At 66.5% G+C, this 10921-nt stretch overlaps 2 protein-coding genes across 7 annotated transcripts; both read left to right on the forward strand.

Moving 5' to 3' along the window:
- Positions 1-1258: 1258 nt before the first annotated feature.
- Positions 1259-7740, forward strand: ZNF628 (zinc finger protein 628). 4 transcript variants are annotated; one of them, XM_043435331.1, is made up of 3 exons: positions 1261-1388; positions 1976-2226; positions 4515-7740. In XM_043435331.1, the coding sequence occupies exon 3, from the start codon at positions 4520-4522 to the stop codon at positions 7610-7612; it is 3093 nt and encodes a 1030-aa protein (XP_043291266.1). In that variant the 5' UTR covers positions 1261-1388; positions 1976-2226; positions 4515-4519; the 3' UTR covers positions 7613-7740. The 4 variants fall into 4 exon arrangements, with proteins under 4 accessions (XP_043291265.1, XP_043291266.1, XP_043291264.1 ...); XM_043435330.1 differs by lacking the exon at positions 1976-2226 and having other exon boundaries at positions 1259-1388; XM_043435329.1 differs by lacking the exons at positions 1261-1388; positions 1976-2226 and adding an exon at positions 2248-3984.
- Positions 1265-10921, forward strand: NAT14 (N-acetyltransferase 14 (putative)). 3 transcript variants are annotated; one of them, XM_043435338.1, is made up of 3 exons: positions 1265-1388; positions 8875-8989; positions 9775-10921. In XM_043435338.1, exons 2-3 carry the CDS (start codon positions 8918-8920, stop codon positions 10321-10323), a joined length of 621 nt encoding a protein of 206 aa, XP_043291273.1. In that variant the 5' UTR covers positions 1265-1388; positions 8875-8917; the 3' UTR covers positions 10324-10921. The 3 variants fall into 3 exon arrangements, with proteins under 3 accessions (XP_043291273.1, XP_043291272.1, XP_043291271.1); XM_043435337.1 differs by lacking the exon at positions 1265-1388 and adding an exon at positions 8187-8212; XM_043435336.1 differs by lacking the exon at positions 1265-1388 and adding an exon at positions 8248-8469.

The following is a 10921-nucleotide window of genomic DNA, read 5'->3' on the forward strand; positions in this document are numbered from 1 at the left end:
AAAAGTTGCTCAGTTGTGAGGGACTCTTTGCAACCCCATGGAGTGAAGACCCACCAGCCTCTTGTGTCCATGGCATTCCCCAGGTAAGAATACTGGAGCGGGTTACCATTTCCTTCTCAGGGATCTTCCCAAACCCAGGGATCAAACCTGGGTCTCCTGCATTGCAGGTGGATTCTTTACCATCTGAGCCATCAGGGACACCCCTCCCTGCCACCAAGGATTAAGTGAGCTACAGTCTTACAGTTAAAGGAACACGGGGGAGGGAACACGGTCCAGTAACTTTCTTGAGTGATCATCAACTTACAGCGGCCTCCCAAAGTTTCCTAGGTTTCCGTATCTGCAGCTACCTGTATGACTATCCGATTCTATCCCTAACACAGCGACTTTTCAGTAGGAATTGAGACGGGATAGGGTACGGGGTGGCATGAGTCAAGGCCTCAGGCCGAGGGGCGTTGCCTTGGAACAGAGGTTCTCCACCAGGGGACTGTGGCAGGTCTGCAGGGGGTCGTCTTAAGGTGTGGTGGAGGGAGCCCTATTGACCTCTGGTGGGTGGGGGCCAGGCTGAACCAGCTTGCAAGGTACAAGACAGCCCCCACAGCAAGGAGAGGTGAGCCCAGATGTTACTAGTGCCCCGGCTGAGAACTGGGTTGGAGGGCCCGCAGAAAAGTCGGTGTGGCTTAGAGGCTGGTGAACATGGAAAGGGCAGACAGGGGGTTCAGAACGGTCCTGGCGGCCCCTAAGCCCCCAGGAGTCCCTAGTGCCCTGTGCGAGCCCCCTGCAAAGCCAGGCCCAGGTTGCCTGACAGGCGCACTCGCGAGCAGGCGACAGACGCCCGCAACCGCCAGCACTGCGGGCCTCGGTTTCCCTCACCGGGGTAACGGGAGCCCCGAGGGCCTGGGCGTGGGTCAGGAGTGACAGGGCGACGCCTGCTTGGGATTCTATCACAGACAAAAGGGAGTCGATGGTAATAAAGCCGTTCGTCCGACCCCGCGCCCCGACCCGCCTTTGCCCGGCCTTGGTCCCACCCCAGCGACCGCCTCGGGGACCCGATCGGCGGTCGGGCTTACCGGGAGAACTACAACTCCCAGGATGCATCGCGCCGTAAGCGCCCGAGAGCGCCGCGGCCACCGGCGGCCAATGGGGTGGAGGGGCGGGGCTTCGGCGCACGTGGCGTCCTGACGCACCGGCGGCGACGTCGGGGTTTGTGTGCGCGAGAGGCCGCCGATAAAGGTTGGGTGCCTCGCGCCGGGGGCCGTTGGGAGGGAGCGCGCCCCCGCCCCCTCCCCGGCCCCCGCTCCCGCCCCACCGCCGCTGGGGCCCTGCCTTCCCGTCGACCCCCGCGGGAGGGCTCTGGGCCGCCTCCGCTCGTTCCCCGGTCGGGGCCGCAGGTGAGAGACCGGAGGGGCGGGGGTGGGGGAGGGACCCGAGGGCGGAGACGTTGGGGAAACGGCGAACGTGAAACCGGAAGGGGTGCCTTAAAGGGAAGGGCGCTGCCTCACCTCCGACTTTTGTCCGCCGGGCTGGCCCCCGCCCTCTTAAAGGGCAAGGGACCACTCTTTAAAGGTTCGGAGCAGGTAGTGAAGTTCGCAGGCTCTCCCCTCTCCCATCGCCCCTCTGTCCAACCCCGCACCCCCAGAAAGAATTCGCCTCCTAAAGGCCGTTGACAGTGTCCCACACGCTGAAGGAAAAGCTTCTGTATCCTAGTGGCTTCAAAGCAAGTCCTTAGTTTAGCTCAGCAAGATAGGTGGGTACGCGGGCCAGAACCCTCTTAAAGGGGAGGTCGGGCCTGATGGAAGGGTGTGGCCTGGCCTCTTGACGGGTTGCTGTTTACCGGATTAGCAGGGTCCGGCCCCTTCCAGAGCACGGCTGTCTTCTTAAGGCATGCTGCCTTCTGAAAGACACGTGCAGCTTCCTGGGGTAGTCTCTTAAAAGGAGGTGCTTCCATTTCAAAGGGGTCCCTCATTTTTTCTCAAAGGAGATCTTTATGGCCTGTGCAGAGAGGATGCCCCGCTTTGTTTCACTCAAGATGTGTTCGCCGAGCACTCACTCTGTGGCAGACGCATTCCAGACTCTAGGCTCCGGGAAGCAACAGTGAACAAGATGCCATTAGCATCCAGTGGGCAGAAGCCAGGGGCTGACCAACTTGCAGTGCAGGGAACAGCCCCCTGGACCCCCGTCCAGCCCCAGATCTCAACAGCGCTGATGCTAGGAAACTCTGATTATAAAGTAGGTTAGAAAGTGATAAGCCCTATGGCGGGGGGCGGGGGGTGGGGATAATAAGGCAGAGAAAGAGATTGCAGCGTGTTGGCAGGGACTGCAGAGTTTAGCAGGGTGATCAGGGAATACCTCCCGGAGATGACGTTTCCACAAACCCTTGGAGGTGATGGAGGGAAGGGGCTTCTAGGCAGGGGCCTGTGTGAGGGCCCCAGGTGGGAGCAGGCATGCCTGCGCGGCCCTGTGAGCAGGGAGCTGTGAGGGTTGGCTGTGAGGGTTGGCGAGGCCAGCAGGCAGAGAGTCAGGGACGGGAGGAGGCCACAGGCCGTGGGAAGGCTGTAGGTTCTGGGGAGGGATCTGCCTTCGTCTGTCAGATGGGAGCTGTGGAAGCCTTTAGCACAGAGCACTGAGGTGGTCTGTGTCCGCAATTTCCATTCAGCCTCTGTGTTGGGAACAGGCTGGGGGTGGGAAGAGTAAGGATGGGAACCAGAACTGTCAGATTCCAGCGATGGGGAGTCAGCTAGGATAGGGGAGTCAGCTAATGGACTGGTCAGAGAGAGGGAGAGAGAGCGGAGTTGAGGGTGCCCAGGGACTCTTGGCCTGAGGAAAAACAAAGGTGTCTTCAGAGATGAAGACGGGGTGAAAGAGATACTTGCAGCAGGGCGGGACACAGTGGGGAGACAGCAGGAACAGAAATTGAGCTGGAGCTAGGTGTGGGGCCTGTTAAGTGTGAGCTGTCTCTTAGGCGCCCAGCAGGGGTGTAGGTGTCCAAGGACAGGTGTCAAGTGGAGAGGAGTTCCGGAATGGTCCCGTTTGTAGATTGTGGAGTCCCAGGAGCGGTGGGAGCCCCAAGGGAAAGGGTGGCTGCAGAAGAGGAGGGCTGGCAGAGCCCTGGCCTCTCCTGTATTCACAAGTAGGACCGCCACCCGAAACAGAGAAGGACTGGCAGGTGAGAGGAGCGGGGAGCCCAGAAACCAGGGCAGTGGTTCAAGGAGAGAGAACCAAGATGTCTGCTGACCACTGAGCAGAGACCACTGGCATGGAGGCCATGAGTGTGGGGGAGGGTCTGGTTGGCATGGTTTGAGATGGGGAAGGGTGTCCTGATGGCATGTTGGGGTGGCTTTGCACGGAGACAGAAAGGAGGCCACAGCTGGAGGAGGAAGTGGGGTGAAGGGTCTTTGTTCTTTTTAAAGATGGGAGACTTAGCCCGTGGGTACACTGATGCGGACGGTCCAGGACATGAGGAAAATCAGAGTCTTTGGCCCAGAGGCAGGAGGCAGATGGCAGGGGTGGGGGGCAGTTCAGGGTTTCTCAGCCTCAGCACCCCTGGCATTTTGAATTGATGGCTCTTTGCTGTTTGGGGGGTGGGTGGTTCTGTCCCGTGCATTTAGGATGTGGAGCAGCGTCTTTGGCCTCTGCCCCTCCAGTCGACAGCAGCCAACCCACTCTGCAAGCATGGCCAGATGTCCCCTGGGGTGGGGGCGTAGTGGGGGGTGTGCAGATGGCATCGCGCCATTGAGAACCACCGGTGTGATTGCTGCATCGTGGGAACATTCTGTTCTGGTTGCTTTTCTCAGCCACAGGGTCAGTGGCAGGCTCCTCGGGCTAAGAGCAAGAGGGGACAGGAGAGAGGAGAGGAGAGAAGACGCGCCAGGTGTCACCTGGTGGGCAGTGCAGGGCGATGGGGCGGGAGCTTTGAGATCTTTGGACTTGGATGCGCAGGGAGACGGAGGCCAGGCGGATTCAGGTCACTGGCAGCATGTATGCTGGGTAAGGGGGTGGCAAGGGTCTGGATGGGGGCTAGGGTGCGGGCTGCAGGGTCAATGGTCGGTTCGGGGTTCGGGCGCCAGGAGGGGGCGCTGGAGCAGGATTCGTGGTGGTGGAGAGTGGGTGTCGGAGAGGCTCCGTCTAGAGATAAGGGGCTTCGGAAGTGGGAGCAGGTACTAAGGCACGATGGAGGAGCAGGTCTTTAGAGGGAGCCGGCCAAAGGATCCGAAGCCAGGACGCTAGAGATCTGGTGTTCTTTAAGGACATGCCTGTCTTTAGGGGGACGGGGCAGAGAACGCTCCCACCTCCAGGAGGGGATGGCCCGTATCAGGGAGTGAGACCACTCCTCCTAGTGTGCCGGAAGTTTCCCCTTGAGCACCCAAGGCCTCCATCGCGGGCAGCCTCCTTGTCCGAAGGGAGGTGCTCCCTGCCTTTGAAAAGGCCAGCCTGTGGGTGTGTGGCTGCGATGGTCCGGCGTGTGAGTGGAGGTGCGGGGAGCCCCCGGCCTGCCCTGATCCCGCGTCCCTCCCCAGGTGTGATGGTCGGCTCCCACGCGGACATGGCGCCGGCCTCCACCGCCGAGGGGGCCGGCGAGAAGCCCGGGCCCGCGGCCCCCGCCCCGCAGGCGCAGTATGAGTGTGGGGAGTGCGGCAAGTCCTTCCGCTGGTCGTCCCGCCTGCTTCACCACCAGCGCACGCACACGGGCGAGCGGCCCTACAAGTGCCCCGACTGCCCCAAGGCCTTCAAGGGCTCGTCGGCGCTGCTCTACCACCAGCGGGGCCACACGGGCGAGAGGCCCTACCAGTGCCCCGACTGCCCCAAGGCCTTCAAGCGCTCGTCTCTGCTGCAGATCCACCGCAGCGTGCACACGGGCCTGCGCGCCTTCACGTGCGGCCAGTGCGGCCTGGCCTTCAAGTGGTCCTCGCACTACCAGTACCACCTGCGGCAGCACACCGGCGAGCGGCCCTACCCCTGCCCCGACTGCCCCAAGGCCTTCAAGAACTCGTCCAGCCTGCGGCGCCACCGGCACGTGCACACGGGCGAGCGGCCCTATACCTGCGGCGTGTGCGGCAAGAGCTTCACGCAGAGCACCAACCTGCGGCAGCACCAGCGCGTGCACACGGGCGAGCGGCCCTTCCGCTGCCCGCTCTGCCCCAAGACCTTCACGCACTCCTCCAACCTGCTGCTGCACCAGCGTACGCATGGCGCTGCCGCTGCCCCCGCCCCTGCCCCGGGTGCTGGCCCCGGCCCTCCGCAGCGCGAGCCTGCCGCCGGCAGCAAGGTCCTGGTCTCCGACGCCTACCTGCAGCGGCCCCTGCCGCCGCCCAGCCCGCCCGCGCCGCCGCCGCCCGCGCCCCCGCCCATGGTGCCCGAGCTCTTCCTGGCGGCGGCCGAGACCACGGTGGAGCTGGTGTACCGCTGCGATGGCTGCGAGCTGGGCTTCGGCAGCGAGGAGCTGCTCCTGGAGCACCAGCCATGCCCGGGGCCCGAGGCGCCGCCCCCGCCGGCCGCCGCGCCCTCTGAGGTGCCCAAGGCCGACCCGCCGCCACCGCCGCAGTCCCCGCTGCCCCAGCCCGCTCCCGCCGCCGCCGCCGCCGCCCCCGGCTTCGCCTGCCTCCCCTGCGGGAAGTCCTTCCGGACGGTGGCCGGCCTCTCCCGCCACCAGCACAGCCACGGGGCGGCGGGTGGGCAGGCGTTCCGCTGCGGCAGCTGCGACGGCGCCTTCCCGCAGCTGGCCAGCCTGCTGGCGCACCAGCAGAGCCACGTGGAGGAGGCCGCAGCCGGGCGCCCACCCCCCCAGGCTGAGGCCGCCGAGGTCACCTGCCCCCAGGAGCCGCTGGGGCCCACGCCCGGCCCGCCGGCCCTGGCGCCCGCCCCGGCCTCGGCGGAGCGGCCCTACAAGTGCGCCGAGTGTGGCAAGGCCTTCAAGGGCTCGTCGGGGCTGCGCTACCACCTGCGGGACCACACGGGCGAGCGCCCCTACCAGTGCGGCGAGTGTGGCAAGGCCTTCAAGCGCTCGTCGCTGCTCGCCATCCACCAGCGCGTGCACACAGGCCTGCGCGCCTTCACGTGCGGCCAGTGCGGCCTCACCTTCAAGTGGTCCTCGCATTACCAGTACCACCTGCGGCTGCACTCGGGCGAGCGGCCCTACGCCTGCGGCGAGTGCGGCAAGGCCTTCCGCAACACGTCGTGCCTGCGGCGCCACCGGCACGTGCACACGGGCGAGCGGCCCCACGCCTGCGGCGTGTGTGGCAAGAGCTTCGCACAGACCTCCAACCTGCGGCAGCACCAGCGCGTGCACACGGGCGAGCGGCCCTTCCGCTGCCCGCTCTGCCCCAAGACCTTCACGCACTCCTCCAACCTGCTGCTGCACCAGCGCACGCACTCGGCCGAGCGGCCCTTCGCCTGCCCGGTCTGCGGCCGCAGCTTCGTCATGGCCGCCTACCTGCAGCGGCACCTGAGGACGCATGCCCCTGCGGCCCCCGCGGCCGGCCCCCAGCCCCAGGCCCCGCTGGCCGCCGCCCCTGCCCCATCGGCCACCCAGGATGTGCATGTCCTCCCCCACCTCCAGGCCACGCTCTCCCTAGAGGTGGCCGGGGGGACGGCCCCGGCCGCGGCCTCCGGCGCCGCCGCTCCCAACTCGCAAACGTTTCTCCTGGTGCAGACAGCTCAGGGCCTGCAGCTGATCCCCAGCAGCGTCCAGCCGCCCACGCCCCCACCCCCGCCCGCGCCCCCCAAGCTCATCTTGCTGCCCTCCTCCAGCCCCGCTGGGGGGGGCAGCTGCGCCCGGCAGGGCCCGCGGGCCGCGGGGAAAGCTGGGCCGGGGGCTGGAGTAGTCTGGCTGCCAGGCCCTGGGGGTTTAGGCGTGCAGAGAGGAAGCAACGCTGGGGCGAACGTGGGAGGGCAGAGCCTCATAGTTCTGCAGAACGTGGCGGGTGGGGAGACAGGCCCGCAGGAAGTGAGTGGGGTTCAGCTCCAGCCCTTTCGTCCAGCTCCTGAACTGACCACCGTCCAGCTCCAGCCGGCCCAGGAGGTGACCACGGTCCAGCTCCAGCCTGTGACGGGTCCGCTGTCCAGTTCCAGCGGGGGAGCCGTGACCACCGAGGCGCCTAATCTGCTGGTGGTTCAGAGCGGGGCGCCGGAGGAGTTGCTGGCGGACCCCGGCCCAGGGGAGCCTGGCGAGGGCGAGGCCGGCCCGGGGGTGGTCCCAGATGTGCTCTTTGAGACGCTGCAGACGGAGGAGGGGCTGCAGAGCGTGCTGGTGTTGAGCGGGGCCGACGGGGAGCAGACCCAGCTGTGTGTGCAGGAGGTAGAAACCTTACCGTCGGGGCTGGCCGAGCCGCCCGCCTCCGGCCCGCCCGGACAGAAGCTGCTGATTATCCGCAGCGCTCCGGCCGCAGAGCTGCTGGAGAGCGGCGGCGCTGGGGGAGGCGCCGCTGGGCTGCAGCTGCTGGCGCCCCCACCGCCTGGCCCAGCCGCTGCTCCCGCGGGCGTCCCTGCGGCCCCGGGCCCCCAGATGGTACAAGTGGTCCCCGCAGGAGCAGCACCCGGGGGCGTGGCCCCACAGGGCCTGCCCTCCATTCAGATTGTGCAGACTCTGCCCGCGGTCCAGCTGGTGCACACGTTTTGAGTCGGACCACCGGTACCTCTTCCCGCCCCACAGAGAGGCCCCGACCCCATCTCCGCCTGGGCTGGGCTGAGCTGGGCTGGGGGGAGGGGAGCTGCAGGCTGGGCTTGCTAATAAAGACCAGAATCCCCTCTCTTGTGTTTTTTCTTCTTATTGGTGGGGTGGGAGGTCAATGACCATAGCCACCACTTGGGATCTGGGGAGTCTCCTGCTTCCTGGTTCGCAGGTGGCTTTGCGTTTTGGGGCCAGCCGCTGCTCCTATGTGGGGGCCCTGTTTATCCGTTTTTTAAGAAAAGGGACGCAACGGTCACTCTATGGGGGAGGCGCTGGAATCTGGAATCCTGGTTCTGCTTCTTGTTCTCGGTAAGTCACCGGTCCCCTCCTCGCACAGAAAAATAGGTGGATGGCGGGAATGCGTATCCCGACTGTCACTGAGAACCCGGGTGGGCAGTTGGGGAACCTGTGGGTCCGAGATGCTGTCGCGGCCGCGCCCGCGGAAGCCCGGGAGCCAGTGGGAATCAAGCCGTCTTCGCGGCCCCACCCCCGCGCTCAGGTCGCTTAGCAACCAGGGGCCGTTGGGAAGCCGGCTGGGGCGCGCGCTGGGTAAGCCCCACTGCCCGCCCCGACCCGGTCCAGAGTTCCAGGCCCTTCCGTCCGGCCCCCTCCCCTGCCCCGCTCTAGCCGCCGCTCCTCCCGGCTCTAACCCGTCGGGCCAGACGCTTGGCAACGGTTGCTAAGGCCGAGAGCAGGCACCGCCCCGCCCCCAGTGCGCGAGTCTGACGTCACTTCCGCCGGCGACCCCTCTCCGACCCTGCCCCCCCGCCCCCCGCACCTTGTCAAAAGCTGAGCGACCCACAGAGGTGTCTGCAAGTCCTCGTTCCTGCGACAGGCGCTGCTGGGGGCGGCCGGGGGGCAGAGGCGCTCTGGGCGCTGGGGGCGGGGAGAGCGGTCTTTTCCCTGGCTGGGGGGTTCACTCACCCCCAGGGCAGCCGCGGGGCCTGGAGGCAGCGCGGTGTTGGCAGGTGTTGGCGGGCACCAGGCTTTTAGGCGTGGGTCGCCGAATACCGCCGGGGCGGGCTTCACCCGAGAGGCTTTCGGAAGGTCGCTGGGTTGACCGGGAAGCCTGTCGTGTCTCGGCCCTCGCCTAGAGGCCGCCAGCATCCCGCGTCCTGACCTGGACACGCTGCCGCTGGTGGCCTGCAGCTCTGGGGCGCTTTTGGGGGCAAGAGGTGCCCTGCTGACACTGACCTGCTTGTTTTCGCCAGGTGCACGCCTGCTCCTTTGGGGGCGCGCGACCTGGGGGCTGCCATGGCCCCCAGCCACCTGTCGGTGCGGGAGATGAGGGAAGATGAGAAACCCTTAGTGCTGGAGATGCTGAAGGTGAGAGCCCTTAGCAGCGCCACCGAGCCCGGGGGCGTGGGACGGAGGGGACCACTCGGGGTGGGGGGCGGGACCCTAGAGAGCCCGGGAGGGGGCGGGGACAGAATGGGGGCACCAATGAGCTTGGGAGGGGCGGGGACAGAATGAGGGGCACGAGGGAGCCCGGGAGGGGGCGGGGTGGCATTCCGAGTGGGTTCAGCCACCCTCCTGGGCCAGCGGTAACCCTGGAGAGCAATCTTTTGCTCCTAAAACACTTCCAGTCTTGGACCCTCCTCTCTCTAGTGCCTTCTCCCTAACCTGGGGATCGAGAACGGTTTTGTGTGTGTGTGTGTGTGGCCACGCCACATGGCACGCGGGATGTTAGTGTTCCCTCACCATGGATCCAAGCCGTTCCCCCCGCAGTACAAGCCCTTCCATCCTCCCACTTCCCCTCAGCCCTATGACCCGGCCTCCTACTCCTCTGAGCCTGGCCCTTGAGGACCTCGAGGCCCCTTCCAGCTTCCTCTCTTGGTGGGGCTGCTCCTCTGTCCAGCCTCCCCTGGTGCCTCACGCCTGCAACTCCACTGAACCCGGAGCGCCCACCGTTCCTAATTCACCCGCTCCCTCATTCAGAGCCCAGTGTGCCAGCCAGCAGGTGTGTTCACGCCGTGGCACGCCTGCCACAAGCCCTGGCTCACTGCTGTACCCTCCGCTCTGATCGCTCCCACCCCGGGCAGGGCCTGCCTCCGCCCCCACTGCCTGCCGCTCGCGGGAGCCCCCACGCTGACTGCTCCTCCTGCCCGCAGGCTGGCGTGAAGGACACGGAGAACCGCGTGGCCCTTCATGCGCTGACCCGGCCGCCGGCCCTGCTCCTCCTGGCTGCGGCCAGCAGTGGCCTTCGCTTCGTCCTGGCCTCCTTCGCCCTGGCCCTCCTCCTGCCCGTGTTCCTGGCTGTGGCGGCCATGAAGCTGGGCCTGCGGGCCCGCTGGGGCTCGCTGCCCCCGCCGGGCGGCCTCGGGGGGCCCTGGGTGGCAGTGCGGGGCTCGGGAGACGTGTGCGGGGTCCTGGCCCTGGCCCCAGGCTCCGGTGCCGGGGACGGGGCCCGGGTCACCCGCCTCTCGGTGTCCCGCTGGCACCGCCGCCGAGGCGTCGGCAGGCGCCTGCTGGCCTTTGCCGAGGCCCGGGCGCGAGCCTGGGCCGGCGGCATGGGGGAGCCCCGGGCGCGCCTCGTGGTCCCGGTGGCCGTGGCGGCGTGGGGTGTGGCCGGGCTGCTGGAGGGCTGTGGCTACCAGGCCGAGGGGAGCTGGGGCTGCATGGGCTACACGCTGGTGCGGGAGTTCAGCAAGGAACTGTGACTCCAGCCCCGGGAGGGAGGACAAGCGGCACTCAGTGAGCACCTACTGTGTGCAGGCACTTCCACGCCATCCCTCCCCGAGCCCCCACCCACCCAGGGCCCAGCAGCTGAGGCCTGCAGAGGGCAAGAGACCCTGCCACAGCCTGACGCCCATCCCTAGTGTTTGAACTTCTTAGAGAGGTCAACCCGTCCAACCCCTGCCTCAGATTCTGTCTGCACTGAGAAATCTCTTTATCTTGTCTGTCTGCCAAGCCTGTGTCGCTTGTGCTACGACATGTGGCAGGAGAGGAAGCCGAGCAAGTATGCCCCACACCCGGGTTAGGACTCGGGCAGGGACAAGGGCCCCCCCACCCCACCCCAGGGGAGTGGGGTGGGGGGGCGATGCCCTTGCTTGGAGGGGGTGAGGCTGCAGAGGCAGAGAGGGGCTGAGTGAAGCCTCTGCAGGGGGGGGTTGTCTGCCTGGATAGAGCCTCAGGGAGGGGGTGGTGGGCACAGGGCGGCCCGGCCAGCCCCCCTCCCCAGGAAGGTGGGAGCCCAGAGGGGAGGCCAGACCCATCTGGTTTTTTACACCCGTTTGTTAATAAAGCCTGTAACCGCTG

Source organism: Cervus canadensis, chromosome 18 (genome assembly GCF_019320065.1).
Source record: "Cervus canadensis isolate Bull #8, Minnesota chromosome 18, ASM1932006v1, whole genome shotgun sequence".
In the NCBI taxonomy this organism is placed as follows: domain Eukaryota; kingdom Metazoa; phylum Chordata; class Mammalia; order Artiodactyla; family Cervidae; genus Cervus; species Cervus canadensis.

Excerpts from the sequence above, each read along its gene's own strand:
- NAT14 (XM_043435338.1), top strand. The coding sequence starts at position 8,918 with ATGGCCCCCAGCCACCTGTCGGTGCGGGAGATGAGGGAAGATGAGAAA. Across the intron at positions 8,990-9,774 it reads TAGTGCTGGAGATGCTGAAG|GCTGGCGTGAAGGACACGGA; the intron begins GTGAGAGCCCTT and ends TCCTGCCCGCAG.